At 47.8% G+C, this 22,953-nt stretch overlaps 1 protein-coding gene across 6 annotated transcripts in view; it reads left to right on the top strand.

The window, feature by feature from the left end:
* Positions 1-18,184: 18,184 nt before the first annotated feature.
* Positions 18,185-22,953, top strand: part of REPS1 (RALBP1 associated Eps domain containing 1) — a 71,903-nt gene continuing 67,134 nt past the window's right edge. For 2 of the 6 annotated variants that reach the window (XM_069975025.1, XM_069975022.1), the window contains exon 1: positions 18,185-18,857. In XM_069975025.1, the coding sequence (XP_069831126.1) occupies positions 18,705-18,857 (153 nt within the window). In that variant the 5' untranslated portion in view covers positions 18,185-18,704. Of the gene's footprint in view, positions 18,858-19,721; positions 19,732-22,953 lie in introns of those variants that run through there. The other 4 variants (XM_069975023.1, XM_069975021.1, XM_069975024.1 and 1 more) reach the window with 3 other exon arrangements.

Here is a 22,953-nt window from a genome sequence, read left to right as displayed (position 1 = left end):
ATCTCATTCATGCACTCTCATACAGGCATCTCGTTCATGCACACTCATACAGGCAGCATGTACATGCACTCTCATACAGGCAGCTCGTACATGCACTCTCATACAGGCAGCTCGTACATGCACTCTCATACAGGCAGCTCATTCATGCACTCTCATACAGGCAGCTCATTCATGCACTCTCATACAGGCAGCACGTACATGCACTCTCATACAGGCAGCTTATTCATGCACTCTCATACAGGCAGCTCGTACATGCACTCTCATACAGGCAGCTCGTACATGCATTCTCATACAGGCAGCTCATTCATGCACTCTCATATAGGCAGCACGTACATGCACTCAGGAGGGAAGAAGCTGGGAGGGAAGGGAGGAAGAGGCTAGGGTGACAGGGGGGAAAGGCTGGGGTGACAGGAGAGAGAGGCTGGAGGAGGCTGGGGTGACAGGGGGGAGAGGCTGGGGTGACAGGGGGAAGAAGCTGGAGGAGGCTGGGGTGACGGGGGGAGAGGCTGGAGGAGGCTGGGGTGACGGGGGAGAGGCTGGAGGAGGCTGGGGTGACGGGGGAGAGGCTGGAGGAGGCTGGGGTGACAAGGGGGAGAGGCTGGAGGAGGCTGGGGTGACAGGAGGGAGAAGCTGCAGGAGGCTGGGGTGACAGGAGGGAGAAGCTGGAGGAGGCTGGGGTGACAGGGGGGAGAGGCTGGGGTGTTAGGAGGAAGAAGCTGGAGGAGGCTGGGGTGACAAGGGGGAGAGGCTGGAGGAGGCTGGGGTGACAAGGAGGAGAGTCTGGAGGAGGCTGGGGTGACAGGGGGGAGAGGCTGGAGGAGGCTGGGGTGACAGGAGGGAGAAGCTGGAGGAGGCTGGGGTGACAGGGGGGAAAGGCTGGAGGAGGCTGGGATGACAAGGGGGAGAGGCTGGAGGAGGCTGGGGTGACAGGAGGGAGAAGCTGGAGGAGGCTGGGGTGACAGGAGGGAGAAGCTGGAGGAGGCTGGGGTGACGGGGGAGAGGCTGGGGTGTTAGGAGGAAGAAGCTGTAGGAGGCTGGGGTGACAGGGGGGAGAGGCTGGAGGAGGCTGGGGTGACAGGAGGGAGAAGCTGGAGGAGGCTGGGGTGACAGGGGGAGAGGCTGGAGGAGGCTGGGGTGACAGGAGGGAGAAGCTGGAGGAGGCTGGGGTGACAGGAGGGAGAAGCTGAAGGAGGCTGGGGTGACAGGGGGGAGAGGCTGGAGGAGGCTGGGGTGACAGGGGAGAGAGGCTGGAGGAGGCTGGGGTGACAGGAGGGAAAAGCTGGAGGAGGCTGGGGTGACAGGGGGGAGAGGCTGGGGTGTTAGGAGGAAGAAGCTGGAGGAGGCTGGGGTGACAGGGGGGAGAGGCTGGAGGAGGCTGGGGTGACAGGAGGGAGAGGCTGATGTGGCAGGGAGAAGGGAGGCTGGGGTGACTGGGGGGGGGAGAGGCTGGGGTGACAGGGGGCAGAGGGAGGCTGGGGTGACAGGAGGCAGAGAGGCTGGGGTGACAGGGGGGAGGGAGGCTTGGGTGACAGGGGGGAAGCTGATGTGGCAGAAGGAGCAACTGGGGGGGTGGGCGGGGAACAGCGGGGGGCACAGGGAGAAGGCACGGTAGAGGCAGTCTGGTCCCCCCCCAGAACAGTTACAGGAGGTGGTGGGGGTGAGAGGAGGTGAAGGGGAGAGAGGAGGAGGGGGGTGATAGAAGGAGATGGGGGTGAGAGAAGATGATGGGGGTGAGAGGAGGTGATGATGGGGGTGAGAGGAGAAGGTGATGGGGGTGACAGAGGAGGTGAGGGGATGATGGGGGTGATAGAGGAGGTGAGGGGATGATGGGGGTGACAGAGGATGTGAGGGGATGATGGGGGTGATAGAGGAGGGGATGATGGGGGTGATAGAGGAGGTGAGGGGATGATGGGGGTGACAGAGGAGGGGATGATGGGGGTGACAGAGGAGGGGATTATGGGGGTGACGGAGGAGGTGAGGGGATGATGGGGGTGACAGAGGAGGTGAGGGGATGATGGGGGTGACAGCGGAGGGGATGATGGGGGTGATAGAGGAGGTGAGGGGATGATGGGGGTGACAGAGGAGGGTATGATGGGGGTGACAGAGGAGGTGAGGGTATGATGGGGGTGACAGAGGAGGGGATGATGGGGGTGATAGAGGAGGTGAGTGGATGATGGGGTGACAGAGGAGGGGATGATGGGGGTGATAGAGGAGGTGAGGGGATGATGGGGGTGATAGAGGAGGTGAGGGGATGATGGGGGTGATAGAGGAGGTGAGGGGATGATGGGGGTGACAGAGGAGGGGATGATGGGGGTGACAGAGGAGGTGAGGGGATGATCGGGGTTACAGAGGAGGGGATGATGGAGGGGTGATAGAGGAGGTGAGGGGATGATGGGGGTGATAGAGGAGGTGAGATGATGGGGGTGATAGAGGAGGTGAGGGGATGATGGGGGCAGAGGAGGTGAGGGGATGATGGGGGTGATAGAGGAGGTGAGGGGATGATGGGGGTGATAGAGGAGGTGAGGGGAGGATGGGGGTGATAGAGGAGGTGAGGGGATGATGGCGGTGATAGAGGAGGTGAGGGGATGATGGGGGTGACAGAGGAGGGGATGATGGGGGTGACAGAGGAGGTGAGTGGATGATCGGGGTTACAGAGGAGGGGATGATGGAGGGGTGATAGAGGAGGTGAGGGGCTGATGGGGGTGATAGAGGAGGTGAGGAGATGATTGGGGTGACAGAGGAGGTGAGGGGATGATGGGGGCAGAGGAGGGGATGATGGGGGTGACAGAGGAGGGGATGATGGGGGTGATAGAGGAGGTGAGGGGATGATGGGGGTGATAGAGGAGGTGAGGGGATGATGGGGGTGATAGAGGAGGTGAGGAGATGATTGGGGTGCCAGAGGAGGTGAGGGGATGATGGGGGCAGAGGAGGGGATGATGGGGGTGACAGAGGAGGGGATGATGGGGGTGATAGAGGAGGTAAGGGGAGGATGGGGGCAGAGGAGGGGATGATGAGGGCAGAGGAGGGGATGATGGGGGCAGAGGAGGTGAGGGGATGATGGGGGTGATAGAGGAGGTGAGGAGATGATGGGGGTGACAGAGGAGGTGAGGGGATGATGGGGGTGACAGAGGAGGTGAGGAGATGATGGGGGTGATAGAGGAGGTGAGGGGATGATGGGGGTGACAGAGGAGGTGAGGGGATGATGGGGGTGACAGAGGAGGTGAGGGGATGATGGGGGCAGAGGAGGGGATGATGGGGGTGACAGAGGAGGGGATGATGGGGGTGACAGAGGAGGGGATGATGGGGGTGATAGAGGAGGTGAGGGGATGATGGGGGCAGAGGAGGGGATGATGGGGGCAGAGTAGGTGAGGGGATGATGGGGCATCGGGGGGTCTAATCAGGGCAGAATAATCCTTTGCAGACCTGAGAGGGATCCGGGCAGCTGTCAGTGAACCGGGCCGGCGAGGACTGGTGGTGCGCGGGGCTCCCCTGCTCCGGGCTGTGACAGGAGTGGAATGCGGCCTGGGAGATGGAGCAGCCCCGGCGTCCACCGGCCACCAGGTGGAAACAGCGGCGGACGGTGGACGCCGGGGCTGCCCCATCTCCCAGGCCGCATTCCACTCCTGTCACAGCCCGGAGCAGGGGAGCCCCGCGCACCACGACTCCTCGCCGGCCCGGTTCACTGACAGCTGCCCGGATCCCTCTCAGGTCTGCAAAGGATTATTCTGCCCCGATTAGACCCCCCGATGCCCCATCATCCCCTCACTTCCTCTGCCCCCATCATCCCCTTACCTCCTCTGCCCCCATCATCCCCTCACCTCCTCTCTGCCTCCATCACCATCGTGATGCCGGCGCTCCCGGGTCTGGCAGCCACAGGGGGTACAGCATGCAGCAGACGCTGATGTGCCCTGCTCCCCCTGCCATCAGCCTTACTCTCTCCATCTTCCCCCGCAGCATCTCCAAGCCCGTTCCCCCACAGAACGCTGCTGAGCTGCTGCTGGGGGAAAGAAGGAGAGAGCTGCGGTGACTGGTGCCGGGACATTGCTGGGTGATAGCAATGTCCCGGCACCCAAAGCAAAAGTTTATTTAATTTCTCTCCCTCCGGCGGGGGGCGGGGGGGAGAGAGAGCTGCACACAGTTCTCCTGTACACTCTCTGTGCGGTCTCTCTCTCCTCCCCGGTTCTCGTGCTGGGACCTCAATAAAATGGCGCCGCCACCCGCCCCATGTACTGTAGCTGTGTACTGCGCATGTCTATGCACATGCGCAGTACACAGTGACGGAGCCTCCAGTGAAGTGAACCAGACGGACTCCGTCGGTTCACTTCAATGATGTGGAGGTGCCGTATAGTGTCTGTGTGTATGTTGTGAAATGACGTCACACACAGACACTATAAACATGGCAGCCCCCTGTGCAGCAATACATTTTTGAAAAAAATACTGAAACACTACATTAAAAAAAATATATATATAACATCCAACAGACTTATTTATACTTATTACTTTTCATTAAAAAATTATCAAAAATGTGACACTGTCCCTTTAAGACCGGTAAGAGCTATTATTGGCAAGGAGAAATGCTAGAAATGCTCCTTCGGCTCATAATCAGCCTGTGTAAAAGGGCCTTAACACAGAATCATCGGCTGATCTTATATTTTGTGCGGGCAGTAAAATATATTGCTATCACCTGCACATCTCACTTTGGCTAATAGCAATATAATGATCATTTGTGCGGCCTGGCCGTGATTGTGGAAAGGCGCACATGCAAATACACAAGAACAACGCAGATGGCATTATTACAACATTGCTACATACTATTGATTAAAAAAATAATAGTATTGAGCAGAATGCCCCTTTAAAACAAGACATTTACCAGCATATTTATATAAGAGTCCACATACTTTTGATTCTGTATTGCAGGAATATAAATACAGTAAAAGGAATAATCACTACAGTGGTGTATACATATGTCTAGATGTAGCCATGGAGACCAGAATAAAAACATCTACTGTAAAAGGACGTTCTGGTGTCACTAATATAAGAACGGTACTAGCGGCCCAGTCTGGTGTCCAATCTGGGGGTCGTTCCAGCCACTCTCCAGGTCTGTTGACAATTGACGCCGAAAAGGCTTTTGATAATAGCTGGGAGTGGCTGGACATGACCTTAACAAAATTTGGTATCACAGGTCAATTCAAAGATTTTATTTCCACAATATACACATCTCCAAAAGCTAGAATTCATACCCCGGGTTTCCTTTCAGATAGCTTTCCCTTACAAAAAGGTATCAGACAGGGTTGCCCCCTATCCCCTCTATTGTTCAATTTGGCGATGGAGCCTCTTGCTAGATATCTTATTTCTTCTGACTTTTTCTCAGGCATACGGGTTGGTTCCCAAATCATCAAAGTTACATGCTTTGCTGATGATACTTTAATATATTTAGATAACCCAGATCTACATGTTCCGGCAGTATTAGATGCCTTAAAATTTTTTGGTTCCTTCTCTGGGTATAGAATCAATATACATAAAAGTCAACTTCTTTACCTAACTCCACATAAGAGGTCTACTTCGGGTCCTGCGGGGGTCTCCATCGCTAAATCCTATATTACTTATCTTGGAATCCAGATTGGCAGAACTCCCTCCTCACTATATTCCCTGAACTATCGCCCTATAATTAAGAGAATAAAACAAGATCTCCAGAGATGGGAATCTCTTCCATTGTCAATTCTAGGACGTACCCACTTAATCAAAATGATGTGTTTTGGAAAACTGTTATATCCAATGCAAACAATACCCCTTTTACTCAAACATTCTGACGTTTCCCTACTCCAATCATATTTCACTAAATTTATTTGGCAATCAAAGAGACTTCGTATTGCCTATTTCACTCTCTGTCTCCCTACTTCTAAAGGTGGCGCTCAATGCCCAGATATTAGATTATATAATTTAGCCGCTCTCTTTCGCCATGCTAAAGATTGGATTATGGACACGTCATATTTCTCCTATATTTTAATTGAGAAAGCTTTAGCAGCACCTTGGCCTTTACCCACCCTGCTACATGCTAAATTACCAGAACTACCCCCAGAAATTAAGAGAAGTGTTATCTTTAAAGACACCATTGCCACATGGAAGGCGACACGAAAATTATATGGTTTACCCTTTTGCCTATCGAAAAGATTTCCTCTGTGGCATTCACCACTTTACCCACCTGACTCAGACAAATTGGACTACTCGGAGTAGCAGAGTGCACATGTTTCTTCTGTTGGGGATCTGCTGGATACTAATTCCAACACTTTCTTATCATGGGATATCGTCAGAACACGATGTAAATTGTCTTCATTTCATTTACCTCAATACGATTCTATAATTGAATTTCTTACTTCCAGAGTACAGGACATAGCAGAAGCAGAAAGTGATATAGAATTTGATAATCTATTCCCAACACCACTGGTACATAATTCTTTATCACATACATATGGAGAACTTAGATCACGCTCTCAAAAGAATTTATCTAGACAAATTTTTTTCAAAAAATGGTCCTCCGTAATTTTTTCAGAGGATCTGACCCAACAAATATTGAGAGGATCTCAACTAGTGCATTCTGCCACTCCCAATGTGGTTTTACGTGAAATACATTTCCGCTTTATACACAAGGCTATATATGCCTTTAATATTCCTTTTTCCAACTCCCACACTGCTCACATAAACAGTTGCCCGAAATGTTCACTTCCTAAAGCAGACTTGTTTCATCGTGCCTGGGCCTGCATGCATGTGCAGGAATTTTGGGACTCTGTGCGGCTCTATCTTTTGTCCACTTGGGGCCATGCCATACCACTTCTCCCTCTTAGTTATCTTTTTAATTTTATTGATATAGACTACTCCCTCTCCTAAATTACTTACTTCTAAAGGAATTCATTTAACTCTATTAGTTTCCCTGAAATGTTTATTAAGACACTGGATACTGGATACTCATTGGGAACTTTTGGATGTATTGCGCACCAAAGAAAAATCAACAAAAACATTTATGTCCAAATGGACACAATTTCTAATTCATGATTTTACTATAGAAGAGAGAGAATCTGTCATTAATCTAATTTAAGGACACTGGTTGGTATTGCATGGCCACCCAAAAGGGCACTCTGGGAGCACTCCAAATATCTTAAGCTTTTCCCTTTCTCTGCTAAAGACAATTCTCTCCATTCTATTGGTAGCATATTTGAATTTCTGACATCTATACCGTGTTTTAAGGTGATATTATAAATTACTGTTTTTCTACTTATGTTTTTGGTAAGACTACGTTGTATTGTATATGATAATATATCTTTTAAGGTTATTACAAAGGCTCATTGTATCTGTATGATATTGTAAACATACAATCCTTTGTTGCCTGTGAGCGACTTTCTTTTTGAATATGTAATGAATTTTCAATATGTATGTTCAAATATTACATAAGCCACTAATAAAATATCGTTTAAAAAAAAAAAACATCTACTGTTGGTCTGTATTCAAAGGACTGCAAACATTTCACAAGAAAAGTTTATATAATAATGTAACTTTTTCCATGAACTGAACAGCTGTATTTATAAAAGAAATGTTTAGAGCTCTTTAAATGTTGAAATATTTTAGTTTCCCCAAGTTCCTTTTGTTGCTGCTTTAAATGCTGGGGGGCTGGTGAGGTTATTATTGAGGTTTTATTCCCTAGATGCTTTCATTTTCTCTATTAGCCGAAAAAGAGTGGAACCAATGTTCTGTCTCCTCAGAGAGAGATCAGAAGCAACATGAGAAAATATTACTTTGTAGTAGATGCTTGGAACAAACTTCCAGCTGATGTGGTTGGTAAATCTACAGTAACTGAATGTAAACCTGCCTGGGATAAACATATATCTAGGAAATACTAATAGGGCAAACTAGATGGACTTGGGGGCATTTTTGCCGACAAGCTTTTTTTTTTAATAGTACTTAATGGTTCTTCCCAGCTTCCTTCTAAGGACCCTATTATTAGAGATGAGCGGAACTTTCGGACTTTCGGTCCGAAAGCCGATCACTCCAGTGCGATGCCTGCGATCCCGTGTGCATAGTTGCGCTCCCGGGAATCTGCGGCCGGGATCTTCCAGGGAGTTCAAGATACATTCCTTGGAAATCCAGGGAATGTATCTTGAATTCCCTGGAAGATCCTGCCCACAGATTCCCTGAAGCGCAACTATGCACCCGGGATCGCAGGCATAGCAATTGAGCGAAGATGCCGTCAGACCAAAAGTCCGACGGTTCGCTCAGCCTTACCTATTATATGGAGCGATTATCTGCCAAATCAGGTTGATTCGTGTTATAAAGGCAACGAACAGCCGAGGAACCGATAATCGGCTGATCGCTGTCTTTCAACATGCTGAAAAAGCATTGGGGGAACGTGGGCAGGTACATTTGTATTATTTTGGGCAAGTACATTTTTATTATTTTACACCTTTAACCCCTTAACATCCCATGACATACCTCGTACTTTATGGCGGCGCAAGGGGGGTTCAGAGAGGGGTTGCGCCTGATAGTAGCCAGGGAGCGCCTCTAGTATCCGATGCAGGCCACTTGACGCCTAATTAAGCATTTAAGTGCAGTTGTAAAACCTAACAGCTGCATTTAAATGTTCTGAAAAGCACGTCCCTGGTGTCTAGTGGGTTGGATCGCTCCCCCTCGTGCAATGTCACTGCGGAGGGGCAATTAGTTCTTCTGCCCGGGTCGGGCCTCAGTGTCCCAATGACGGTGATCCCAGTTCGGCACTCCATAGCTCTGCAGCAGCTCAATTTTACCATAGGGCAAATGGCATAAACACGAAATTAAACCACAGAATTTTTTTTTCAATTTCACAACATAAATATTTTTTTTTTCCAGTTTTGCTGCATATTTTATGGGAAAATTAAGTGTGTCATTACAAAGTACAGTTGGTGTCACAAACAATAAGGTCTCATATAGGTCAGTAGGTGAAAAAATGCATGCACTATGGCTATTCAAACATAAAAACTGCACAGTAATGGTCCATTTACACAGAAAGATTATTTGACAGATTATCTGCCAAAGATTTGAAGCCAAAGCCAGAAACAGACTATAAACAGAGAATAAATCATAAAGGACAGCCTGAAAGTTCTTCTTTTTTTCAAATCCATTCTTGGCTTTGGCTTCAAATCTTTGGTAGATAATCTGTCAGATGATTTTTTTCTGTAAATAGACCCTAAGCGAGCACTAATCTAGCAGATTGTGTTTACCCTGAATATTTGGACCTTTAATATGGCCCTAAGTCTACGTTCAGACTAGAAATTGTCTCTATGTCTGTGGTATATGTAGGCATACCTGCAGACAGGTTTACTTGCAGCCCCATTGATTATCTGACACATCCATGTGGCCTACACACAACCTAGGACTCACAGTACTATGGTCCTCCATACTCTCTGCACCTTCTGCTATCTGGCAATTTAAGCAGTCCACTAATTTAAGCCTTTATTTTTTATTATACTCCGACCCAGGGCTGGCTCTAGGCCCAGATAGTCTATGTGTCCCCACATAGTATAAAGCCCTCCTCTGGTCCCCCTGCATAGTATTTAGGTCCCTCGTGATACATTTAATAGTTAGGCCCCCTCTCTTCCCTCATATAGTAGTTAGATCCCCTTTATGCCCCTATATAGTAGTTAGGTCTATTTGTGTCCCCATACAGTAGCGTCGTGTCCCACCACGAGGTGTTTCTTATGCCACACCTGTCGCAAAAATATCATTTTTGTTCAATTAAAGTGGTGATGTAGGTAGTTTATTGTTTCACCACTAGATGTCAGTATTTTGTTTGTAAACTTTTATCTATTGCACATCTGTAGTGAACAAGGGGTTACTTTTCTTTGTGTATTATGTATTTTATTGTCCAATAGAGATACTCCTCTTTTCTAACCTATCACTTACCTTTTCTTCTTCCCTTACACACCCCTATAGGAAGTAGTCACTTGGTGGGAGGTAGTTTAGCTTCAAAAGGAATTTTTTTTTATTTCGGGGAGTTTTGCATTTACGCCGTTCGCCCTATGATAAAACTGACTTGTTATGCATGTTCATCAAGTCGTTACGATTACAACGATATATAACATGTATAACTTTTATATTATCAGATGGCCTGTAAAAAATTCAAACCATTGTTAACAGATATATGTTCCTTAAAATTGCTCTATTCCCAGGCTTATAGCACTTTTATCCTTTGGTCTATGGGGCTGTATGAGGTGTCATTTTTTGCGCCATGATGCGTTCTTTCTATCGGTACCTTGATTGCCCATATACGACTTTTTGATCACTTTTTATTACATTTTTTCTGGATTTGATGCGACCAAAAATGCGCAATTTTGCACTTTGGAATTTTTTTGCGCTGACGCCCTTTACTGTGCGAGATCAGGAATGTGATTAATTAATAGTTCGGGCGATTACGCGCGTGGCAATACTAAATATGTTTATTTATTTGTTTATTTATTTATTTATATTTATAAAATGGGAAAAGGGGGGTGATTTGGACTTTTAATAGGGGAGGGGTTTTATTAATAAAAAAAACATTTTTACTTTTTTTTTTTACATCAACTAGAAGTCCCCCTGGGGGACTTGTATATAAACAGCACTGATCTTTATAGAGATCAATGCTGTGTATATACACAGCAAAGATCGATGAGATCGGTCATAGATTGCTATGGCCTGCTGCAGGCCATAACAATCTATTGCCAAGCCGGGATCAGCGTCATTCCGACGCTGAGGCCCGGCTTGGGCAGAAGAACGGATCTCCCCCCATCGCGGGGGGAGATCCGTCCCACTAGATCTCCCCGGCTGAACATGTTCATTCTTCATCGCGGACAGGGCAGGAGCGCGTGCCTCTCATAGACTCCCATTATGAGCGGGAGGCTAACGGCATTCCGCCGCGGAATTCCGCTAGTTTTGCTCGGTGGGAACGGGGCCTTAAACTTGAATGCTGAACCCTTAGTAGATAATGGCTTCTAATAATTTAGTGGCTAATGTGCTAACATACTTTTTACATCATTCTATGCCTAGATACAGAGTAATATGTAAAAAATATTTTTCTGATGTATAATATCAATGTATGCCACAGTAACGCCATGCATTGCCAATAATAGCAGTATTAAAATAAAAAAAAAAAAGCATTTACACTATTGGATGCTGTTTGCTGCTCATTCTGGCAGACAGGCTCTCTGATGGATCACTGTACAGGTCTTCTGTACATGAATCTAAGATGGCAGTTTTACAATCAAAGATTATTTTAGGCTAATTATATTATATTATCTTTTACAGTGGTGCCTTTGATTACCAGCATAATCTTGCTTGTAATCCAAATCACTCTTAAACCAAAGCAACTTTTCCCATAAGAAATCACTAACATGCAGACAATTGGTTCCCCATCCCAAAAATAATGTTTTTTGTTTTTTTTAAATTCTGAATAACATGTAAAACAGATGAAACAAACAATAAGAAACAGCTAAATAAGTGATAGGGGGAAGGGGTGTGTGTTCAGCATGAACCAATCAGGAAGTGATAATCAGAGCTGTGCAGGAGGACAGAAACTTTATTTACAGCAGTTTGAATGGCTGAGTGTAAGTGCCGACACATTATAGCAGCAGTGTGTATAGCTTAGTGTGAGTGCAGGCACATTATAGCAGGAATGGAGAGGATGGGAAACACAATGGCTGACAGATCTGCCATGATTTGGAAGGTGAGGGAGAATTCCTCAGCCAGAGTACAGTGCTGTAGACCACCCTGTGCAGGCCATGCCACTCCCGCTCCCACCCAGTACAGGGAGCTCTTAAAGCAATGCTCTTAAACCAAGTTACAATTTTGAAAAACTGTGAGCTCTTCTTGCAAAACGCTCCTAATCCAAGTTACACTTAAACCAAGGTACCTCCATATATTAATAACTTTTGCTAATTATTTTATCATTTCTGCAGCTTACCAGGAGACAATGCTCTTTGTTATGTAACCATTCAGTCAGTATAATGTCACTGTGTGGTTAAAGAGGTTTTGGTGCTGTGTGACAGGAGAGCTGACCATACAATGCGAGGACACCCAGGATTCTCCTCTGCTGGATGTGAGGGCACAAAGGACTGGGACCTCCTGTGTTTGGTCTCTTTTTTTGAACAGAGAAAAGACAAAATATCGACACAGAGGGAGTATGGAGCACAGTTTGACAGGAAAGGAGACACCTAGTGGCCATATGTATAATGTTGATTTAAACAAAGAAAACTTTAAAAATAAAGCGAGTATATTGCAAAGCTGCTTGTGATCACAACCCTTGTTGATTTCTTTAAAAAAAAAAATTGTAACAGGTACGCTTTTAGTAGCTGTCATTAAAAAAAAATTTGATATGTCTTTATCTGTCATGGTCTAATTATTCACTGACTCAATACAGCAACCCAGGAGACAACTGTATTACAGTGTGCTTTTCTCCCCTCTCTGTGTCTGAGACATAGACGGCCCCATAGACTTGCATTGTAAGTCTGTCTAGGTCACATGACACAAAGCAAAAAATTATTACCCTGCGCGACTATGTCTTCTGGCTCGTCTGTTTTTTTTTAAATGACAGTGCCCATATAATGAAATAGATACAAATCAGTAAAAAAATTACCTGCAAAGGCAGCTATAGCTTTTAAAGCAAACTAAGTTGTTTACTCTTAGAACCATTAGTTCTAGAAGAGAAGTATGAACTGTACAATGTACTTCTTAGAATGTTGCTGTTGCCTTATAGTAGTGCTGCTTGCAGAGGATATGGAGTTCATATCTATCAGCCATTTCCTCCTGTTTCCTAAAACAGAATGCAACTAACAATATGTTTTCCTCTTTTAACCACCAACTGGACTAACCGATCCAGCAGACACAATGCTAGTCTTCCCTAGTAGAGCATATGGACGTCACAGAGAGCAGTGCACATGAGCCAGTAAAGATCGTCATTCAGACCATATCCACAGGCTGGCTTTCCGAAATCACTTTCCTTTTAAAGAGGACCTGTCATACCGGCTTCCGAGGCAGAGCGCGCCTGACCCCCCCGTTGGAGCCCCGCATACTTTATCCTTCCAGGAAGTCCCGCTCCTGGACCCGGTCCCGGGACGGAGATATAGCCGTTCAAATAATAAAATAAACTAGTATCAGAAAGTTATACAGATTTGTGAATTACTTCTATTAAAAAATTCCCACTCTTCCAGTACTTATAAGCTGATGTATGTCCTGCAGAAAGAAGTGTATTCTTTACAGTCAGGCTATGTTCACACTACGTAAAATAACGGCCGTTGTCTGCGCCGCAAAACTACGGCCGTTGTTTTGAGGTTCCCTATAATGACTGCAATACAATGTAACTACGGTCGTTGAATTCACACTACGTATCAGATAACGGCCGTTGTTTATATGTCAATTATGTCAATCATATTTTTGGGATTTACTATTAGATTACACTTTATTCTTATTGTAACAGGCACTTGTCACTTTATAACTTTTTATCCACTTTTTCATTATCATTGCACGTTTTCATGGGAATCAGTAATTTATAGTTGTTAATTCTATTTACATTTTTTATTGCTATACTATTGTATTGTCACTATCATGCTGTATTATGATTTGTAATTAGCATAATTGCTTTCCCATTATATCATCACTGTCACAAATAGTATTATTACTTATCCAGCCACCGCTATCCCAGTTAGGTTAGAGTTAATTTGGGAGTACATCGTAGAAGGGCGAGCGCACCGGATCGGTCGCTCATGCGGCAGTCACTTCCGGGCGGCCTCAATGTTCCCTGTGCGCATGTCCGTGATGTTTTTGCGTCCCGGCAGTGCGTACGTGGGGTGAGTTGCTGACCCGGAAGTGACGCAGCCTCGGCTTCCGGTCCGGCGCGCCGAGAAACCCGGAAGCGGTGATAACTCATAGAGAGGCCCGGCAGGTATATAAGGGAAACGGGGAGTTAGGGGGGGCAGTTCCCTGAGGAAGCCCGGTTGAGGCGAAACGTACGTAGGGACAGCTGTGACCTCTATAGTAAGAATGGGTGAGTGTCCACAGGACTAAAGATGTTTTTCTCTTCATATCTTGGTACAATACTGGTTGAATAGAGGTTTACCCAATTAAGTCCATGTTTACAACTATACTGGTACTTTACTAGATAATCTTGTGGCACTCAGTATACGTTGCTCCATTCAGTCTATGTGGTCTGTTATAATATATATGCAATTTTATTGGAATTTGGTTGTTTTTAAAAATGTATATACATTTTATTCATAATTTTTAAACATTGTTTCTATCATGTCATTAATGCAATCATGGTAAATAAAATATTTTTGTAAGGATTCAGATTTTATGCCCATAATTTCTTTGTGTATCTAACACTACGGAGTTTGCATGAATGACCCGCGGCGGATTCCGTTGCTCGTAAGAAGTGACGCGTGCGGGTACGAGTGGGTACAGGCGACGCAATCCGCCGCAGGTCATAAGCGGAATTTCTGTAGTGTGCACACACCCTAAAAGTGTGTGCACACTACGAAATCCGTGTGGATAACTTCCATCGGATTCTGTGCATGCTCCCACTTGAAGTTCCGCCTGTCCCATAGGCTCCATTCAATGTTCAGGCAGATTCCGCCGTCCGCCTAAAACATTAACATGTCATCAACGCAAGCTGTCTCAGCATAGTGTCCAGAGGCTGGAGGAACTACCAGGAGACAGGCCAGTACACCAGGAGATGTGGAGGAGGCCGTAGGAGGACGAGAACCCAGCAGCAGGACTGCTACCTCTGCCTTTGTGCAAGGAGGAACAGGAGGAGCACTGACAGAGCCCTGCAAAATGACCTCCAGCAGGCCACAAATGTGCATGTGTCTGCACAGTGAGGATGGTATGAGGGCTCCATGAGGATGGTATGAGGGTCCGATGTCCACAGATGGGGGTTGTGCTCACAGCCCAACACTGTGCAGGACGCATGCCACTTGCCAGAGAGCACCAGGATTGGCAAATTTGCCACTGGTGCTCTGTGCTCTTCACAGATGAGAGCAGGTTCACACTAAGCACATGTAACAGACATGACAGAATGGAGATGCCGTAAAGAGCGATCTGCTGGCTGCAACATCCTTCAGAATGATCGTTTTGGCAGTGGGTCAGTAATGGTGTGGGGTGGCATTTCTTTGAAGGACCGCACAGCCCTCCATGTGCTCGCCAGAGGTAGCCTGACTGCCATTAGGTACAGAGATGAGATCCTCAGACCCCTTGTGAGACCATATGGTGGTGGGGTTGGCCCTGGGTTCCTCCTAATACAGGCCAGTACTAGACCTCATGTGGCTGGAGTGTGTCAGCAGTTCCTGCAAGATGAAGGCATTGGAGCTATGGACTGGCCTGCCTGTTCCCCAGACCGGAATCCGATTGAGCACATCTGGGACATCATGTCTCGCTCCATCCACCAACGTCCCGTTGCACCACAGACTGTCCAGGAGTTGGCGGATGCTTTAGTCCAGGTCTGGGAGGAGATCCCTCAGGAGACCATCTGCTCCCTCATCAGGAGAATGCCCAGGCGTTGTAGCAGGGGCGGACACAGACTGCAGAGGGCCCCTGTGCAAAAAATGTGTTAGGCCCCCATAACCTATTCGTTTCTCCACCTTTCTGCCTTAAAAACGTAGACATATGTACACCCAGGTATCTGGTACATGTGTCCTGGTTTCTCAGGAGGGCCCTACAGCACTGATGCCAAGGCCCACTAGAGGACTGTACTGTAGTCTGTGCAGGCCCCAGTGTGGGACAGGGGTACCTGTGGCCCACCAATAGAACTGATCATGGGGGCACCCAAATAAAGAACCCGTCAGAAGCGACATGCTGACCTGGTCCCATCCTGGAATAACAATAACTACAACTTTCAGATATCCTTACACTTATGAAGCTCTCAGAGAATGCTGGGAGTTGTAGTTCCTGAGAGGACAACCCCTTGAGTTGTCTGCTCATTTGTACTTCAAATGCCAGCATATCCTGAGGGTTGCAGACTGTCAGTAAATGCTGGGATCTGTAGTCTTTGCAGCTGTTGTACTTGGAGGGTCTTGAGTGCATTATACACTGGATGCTGTGTGGGAGATCAGAATATATAGGTCAGAGTGTGGAAGCGACCCCAGAACAGCACTAATAGGGATAGAAGAAATGGGCCCTTAATCATTGTTGGGGCTGCACAGGTGGGATACATGTACTGAATGTGGCTGCACAGGTGGGATGCATGTACTTGATGTGGCTGCAAAGGTGGGATACATGTACTGTATGTGGCTGCAAAGGTGGGATACATGTACTGTATGTGGCTGCACAGGTGGGATGCATGTACTTGATGTGGTTGCACAGTTAGGATACATGTACTGTATGTGGCTGCAAAGGTGGGATACATGTACTGTATGTGGCTGCAAAGGTGGGATACATGTACTGTATGTGGCTGCAAAGGTGGGATACATGTACTGTATGTGGCTGCAAAGGTGGGATACATGTACTGTATGTGGCTGCACAGGTGGGATGCATGTACTTGATGTGGTTGCACAGTTAGGATACATGTACTGTATGTGGCTGCAAAGGTGGGATACATGTACTGTATGTGGCTGCACAGGTGGGATGCATGTACTTGATGTGGCTGCACAGTTAGGATACATGTACTGTATGTGGCTGCAAAGGTGGGATACATGTACTGTATGTGGCTGCAAAGGTGGGATACATGTACTGTATGTGGCTGCAGAGGTGGGATACATGTAATGTACGTGGCTGCACAGGTGGGATACATGTACTGTATGTGGCTGCAAAGGTGGGATACATGAACTGTATGTGGCTGCTTAGTGGGGAGATGAAAGAGAAAAGCAACCATGCTGCAGGGGAGGGGGGGGGGCACAGTTATTGGCAAAAAAGGCATAAACTGACAATCAAACATCAGCATTAGAGGGTGGAGGGCTCTGTGCTTTCTCTTACACAGTACACCCTCTTTCCTACAACTTTCAGCCTGACAGACACACTGACAATAATCACTGTCAGAGCTGCCTCTGTTGCTCCTCTTCACAGTCCTGTCCCTGGCAGCGATAACCCTGCAGGATCCCTCCAGCCCCTGTCACCACATGCTCTCTTTCCTCTCCTCCTTACACAAGGTATGCCAGACAGTGAAGTACAGGAGGGGCTGTAAGCAACAGCAGGGTGCAGGAGGAGAGGTGGAGAGAGGAGAACCAGCCCCACCGGTGTCATGTCATTACGTCATTCATGTCATTACATCAAAGTTGGATTAGCCTGTAGTGTGTTTATCCACTCTGAGGGTGCATGCACACTATGGAATTGCTGCGTATAACCAGCGGTGTATTACGTCGCTCATACCTGCACACGGCGACGCACATTTCCGCCCATGCCATAAACACTATTCTATGCCCGGGTGGATTATGCATTCCACATAGAATAGTGTCTATGGTACGGACGGAAATGCACCCCGCCGCGCGCAGGTATGAGCAATGGAATACGCAGCGGGTTATACGCGGCAATTCCGTAGTGTGCATGCACCCTAAAGGTGGGTTCACACTGAGGAATTCTCGGGGATAAATTCCGTCGGCTGTACGCACGCACGGCCGTGTGCCTTTCCGCCGGCTCCATTTTATGGGCCGGCTGATTCCGCATTCCGCTGAAAGAATTAACACGCCGGAATCAGCTGGCCCATAGAGTGGTGTCTATGCAGCCGGCGGGAAGGCGCGCGGCCGTGCGTGCATACAGCCCACGGAATTCCGAGGAATTTATCTGCGAGAATTCCTCAGTGTGAACCCACCATCATTTTGTGTGTGACTCCAAATCCAGGCCTCCATTGGTTAATAAATGTGATTTCCATTGATGATTTTAGTGTGATTTTGTTGTCAGCTCATTCAACTTTGTACAGAACACAGTATTCAATGAGAATATTTTATTCATTGAGATCTAGGATGTGTTTCATTTTTTGAGCAGTGTATTTATGTGGGACCACTACACACCAGTAGTCAGTACGTTGCTGGTGTATGTACAAGGACTAAGAGCCGAGTGTAACGCCGCACGGTGACGCGGGGTGGCGCCCAGAGAACGTGTGTTCATCAGCGCGCTCCCCTCAGGCACTACGTACGCGCTCTCGTCTCGGGCAGTGGGTACAGCGGCGCCTGGATATCCCTCCCTACCACTAGGGGCGCTGCTGTCCCGGACGCTGCTCCCAGAGCCGTCAGTCCGGCGGGTGAAGGGTGCTCTGCTCTACATCCGGCTCCCCAGTTCACGTCTGTTTCGGACTTGTGTATGTGACGACGTCACCCCGGGTGCAACACACGTATCCACGGAGCGCCGAGCGGAAGAAGCCCGGGGAGCGGAGTGACCTGAGTTGTGGACACCAGGCGCCCGCTGAGCTAGCGGAACGTTCGGCCGTGTTGGGGCCGGTCGGCGGCACCCAGTGACCGGGAGCGCTGCCGCGGTGCACCGGCCCCTTCCGGGCTCCTGAGAGAAGTTGTCAGGGGCGGACACTGTGAGCGCCCCATGTGCTGAGGGAAGTTATCAGAGAGGGGCGGTACCGCCTAGTGTGAACTTCAGCTCCCCACCTGCTGCTCGCACACCCCGAGGAGAAGGAAGCGGAAGCCCCGGCTCCCCCCGACACATGAGCGGATCGGGCGCCCCATCCGGAGGTCTCCCTGGCTGTGTACAGACTGGTGACGGTACCGCAGTGAAGTATGGAAGGACTGTCCCTGAGTGATGCCGAGCAGAAGTATTACTCTGACCTGTTCGCCTACTGTGACACTGACAGCACCAAGAAGGTGGCGTCCAATGGCCGAGTGCTGGAGCTCTTCAGGGCGGCCCAGCTCCCCAGCGAGGTGTCCCTACAGGTAATCTGCCCCTCACTGTGGGGGAGGTGTCCCTACAGGTAATCTGCCCCTCACTGTGGCGGAGGTGTCCCTACAGGTAATCTGCCCCTCACTGTGGCGGAGGTGTCCCTACAGGTAATCTGCCCCTCACTGTGGCGGAGGTGTCCCTACAGGTAATCTGCCCCTCACTGTGGCGGAGGTGTCCCTACAGGTAATCTGCCCCTCACTGTGGCGGAGGTGTCCCTACAGGTAATCTGCCCCTCACTGTGGCGGAGGTGTCCCTACAGGTAATCTGCCCCTCACTGTGGGGGAGGTGTCCCTACAGGTAATCTGCCCCTCACTGTGGCGGAGGTGTCCCTACAGGTAATCTGCCCCTCACTGTGGCGGAGGTGTCCCTACAGGTAATCTGCCCCTCACTGTGGCGGAGGTGTCCCTACAGGTAATCTGCCCCTCACTGTGGCGGAGGTGTCCCTACAGGTAATCTGCCCCTCACTGTGGCGGAGGTGTCCCTACAGGTAATCTGCCCCTCACTGTGGCGGAGGTGTCCCTACAGGTAATCTGCCCCTCACTGTGGCGGAGGTGTCCCTACAGGTAATCTGCCCCTCACTGTGGCGGAGGTGTCCCTACAGGTAATCTGCCCCTCACTGTGGCGGAGGTGTCCCTACAGGTAATCTGCCCCTCACTGTGGCGGAGGTGTCCCTACAGGTAATCTGCCCCTCACTGTGGCGGAGGTGTCCCTACAGGTAATCTGCCCCTCACTGTGGGGGAGGTGTCCCTACAGGTAATCTGCCCCTCACTGTGGGGGAGGTGTCCCTACAGGTAATCTGCCCCTCACTGTGGGGGAGGTGTCCCTACAGGTAATCTGCCCCTCACTGTGGCGGAGGTGTCCCTACAGGTAATCTGCCCCTCCAAGGATGCGTCCTGTACCCCAGAAGATGGGGAGGTTTCCTTACCGATAATCTGCCCCCCCTCCCCAAGGAGGCGTCCTGTACCCCTAACTATTGGAGGTGTCCTAACAGGTGATGTGCCCTGTACCCCTGACTATTGGGATAGTGCCCTGTGTTCCTGAATATGGGGATGGTGCCCCGTGTTCCTCTGCCCCTGATGATGTGACCCCAGAGGGTGGATAAGGGTTGAGGGGAGGCAGGAGGTGGAAATCTGTCATATAGGGCCCCTGTACAGGCTCCATGTTTACATGATGTGGTTGACTATGAATTAGGGGACATTCACAAAGGAATATCCCTTTAAATTCTAGTTAAAACTTGTGCCTTGATGACTGAATCCAGCTAGTGACTACTTTCAGGCCTCTGCAGTAAATGGGACCATTGGCCTGTGCAGGTCTGTATTGGCACATAACCCCTCCACATCATCCATGACTATTCTATACATGTAAGTGGACTTGTTCTCAGGACACCCACTCATTGCCAGAAGCCGCTAGTAGAGACCCCCATGTAATGTGCACACGTCTTTGCACACATCACCTGCCTGTATTAGTTATCTGTGTTCCCAGAGTCAGATAAGCTATAATGGGAAGACCTGTAGCATTGTCTGTGTTTTGGATCTATAATGACCCTTTGGTGGTATGTGGTGTGATATGCTGAGGGTATTGTGTTGCTGGGTGGTGTAGTGCAACCTTAGGGCTCACCTTCTGAAACCTTCCTGTCACGGTGGGGTCCGAGGGTGCTGGGGCCCTTGTCTTCTTCAGCATACACACAGGGACATAAAATTTTTAATAAAAGTCTTCACTTAATAGCGGTGAAAGTATATTAAGACTTTACTTGAAGGATAACTATATACAATCCAATACAAGGGCATCTGATGACAGTAAACTGTTGGCTTGATCAGAGTCCTTTGCTTCAGGGGGAGGGTTACCTTGGTTACTATAGCTTAGACTTGGTGGATAAATAGGGTTTCAAGTAGACAGACCTGTTCCAGGGACTTTGCGGTTTTCCAGCCTTTATGAGGTACGTGTGAATAGGTACTTGAAGTTACTGAAGAGACTTGACGCTGTCGACGCTCACTATCATGTAGGAGGAAGACGCATGGACACACTGACTTGGAAGCCAGGAAGATGTGGATGGTGAATGGGAGACCCTCTATCACGTCACCAATCCGACAGCAGGCACTAATAAATACAGAGGATGTCCTGCTGAGACTTTGAAGACACGTATTAGTCCTTATGGCTGACTGGAAACAGGTTAGGGGGTTGAAGATGGAGTCTGACAGGATTACTGAGGTGACGTAGGGAGGTTAGATGTGACTCTGGCAATGCCAGACTACCAACTGTCACTGAGGAGACCGCACAGCCCTTCTGGGTAAAAGGTGGGCGGGGCTAGCTTTCTCCTGGCCCGCGTGATAGGTTGCGGGGGAGGAGCACTGATCAAGCTCAACTTGTATTATTAGTGATTAATACATAATAACATATTGAATAAATATGTGACAGAAAACATTATCTCCATAAGAGAGTTAGGAAAAAGCAACAAATACATAGGCCCTAATACAGACTGTCTAAGGTTGCCAATAGCAACAATACATCTCCAGACGCCTCACAATAAATACCTTTCTAGGCCATTACAGATCCTCTGCTGGTTTTGACTAAAATATTGTCTTAAAGAGTCACTGTCGTATTTTTTTTTTTTTTGCAGAAATCAATAGTCCAGGCGATTTTAAGAAACTTTGTAATTGGGTTTATTAGCCAAATCTGCCATTATCTGCATGTAAAAAGCCTTTTCCCAGGTCCCCCCCTCCTTCCTCTTTTTCATCCACTCTGAAAAATCTGAAAATTGTGACTTGTTGCAGGAGACGTACCCTGTCTGTTCTAGGGAGAGGGGAGGGGGGAGGAGGACGGAGGGAGTTAGCCGGCAGCAGAAAGCAGATAACAGAGGATTACAGGCATGGAGCTGGGTGACAGCTGTAATCTGAGCTCAGACAGGTCACTGGTGATGGTCAGAACAGATAACGGGTGAGGGATTTGTAGATTAACTCTTTGTTGTCCTGTTTTGGTCTTTTCTTTAGCTCTCTCCATAGGAGAACAATGAAGACAGGGGGGAGAGCTTCAAACTGCTTTTTCATGATAAAAATGCATTTTTCGGATAATAAACCCAATTACAAAGTTTCTTAAAATCGCCTGGACTATTGATTTCTGCAAAAAAAAAATTCACGACAGTGACACTTTAACCCTTTAAGGACATGGCCCATTTTCGTTTTTACGTTTTCGGTTTTTCCTCCTTGTGTTTAAAAGGTCATAGCACTTGCATTTTTCCACCTAGAAACCCACATGACCCCTTATTTTTTGCGTCACTAATTGTACTTTGCAATGACAGGCTGAATTTTTGCATAAAGTACACTGCGAAACCAGAAAAAAATTCAAAGTGTGGGGAAACTGAAAAAAAAAACGCATTTCTTTTATTTGGGGGAAATGTGTTGTTACGCCATTCGCCCTGGGGTAAAACTGACTTGTTATGCATGTTCCTCAAGTTGTTACGATTAAAACGATATATAACATGTATAACTTATATTGTATCTGATGGCCTGTAAAAAATTCAAACCGTTGTTAACCAATATACGTTCCTTAAAATCGCTCCATTCCCAGGCTTATAGCGCTTTTATCCTTTGGTCTATGGGTCTGTGCGAGGTGTCATTTTTTGCGCCATGATGTGATCTTTCTATCGGTACCTTGATTGCCCATATACGTCTTTTTGATCGCTTTTTATTACATTTTGTCTGGATTTGATGCGACCAAAAATGCGCAATTTTGCACTTTGAGTTTTTTTTGCGCTGACGCCGTTTACCGTACGAGATCAGGAATGTGATTAATTAATAGTTCGGGCGATTACGCACGCGGCGATACCAAACATGTTTATTTATTTATTTATTTGTTTACTTTTATTTAAAACCTGGGAAAAGGGGGGTGATTCAGACTTTTATTAGGGGAGGGGGCTTTTTACTATAAACAACACTATATTTTTTTTTTTTACACATATACTAGAAGCCCCCCTGGGGGACTTCTAGTATATACACTGTGATCTCTCATTGAGATCTCTGCAGCATAGATATGCTGCAGAGATCCATGAGATCGGCACTCGTTTGCTTTCGGCTGCTGCAGCCGAAAACGAAC

This window comes from Dendropsophus ebraccatus, chromosome 6, assembly GCF_027789765.1.
Source record: "Dendropsophus ebraccatus isolate aDenEbr1 chromosome 6, aDenEbr1.pat, whole genome shotgun sequence".
Taxonomy (NCBI): Eukaryota; Metazoa; Chordata; class Amphibia; order Anura; family Hylidae; genus Dendropsophus; species Dendropsophus ebraccatus.
Note: the sequence above shows the minus strand (reverse complement) of the source record. Positions and strands in the feature narration are given on the sequence as shown.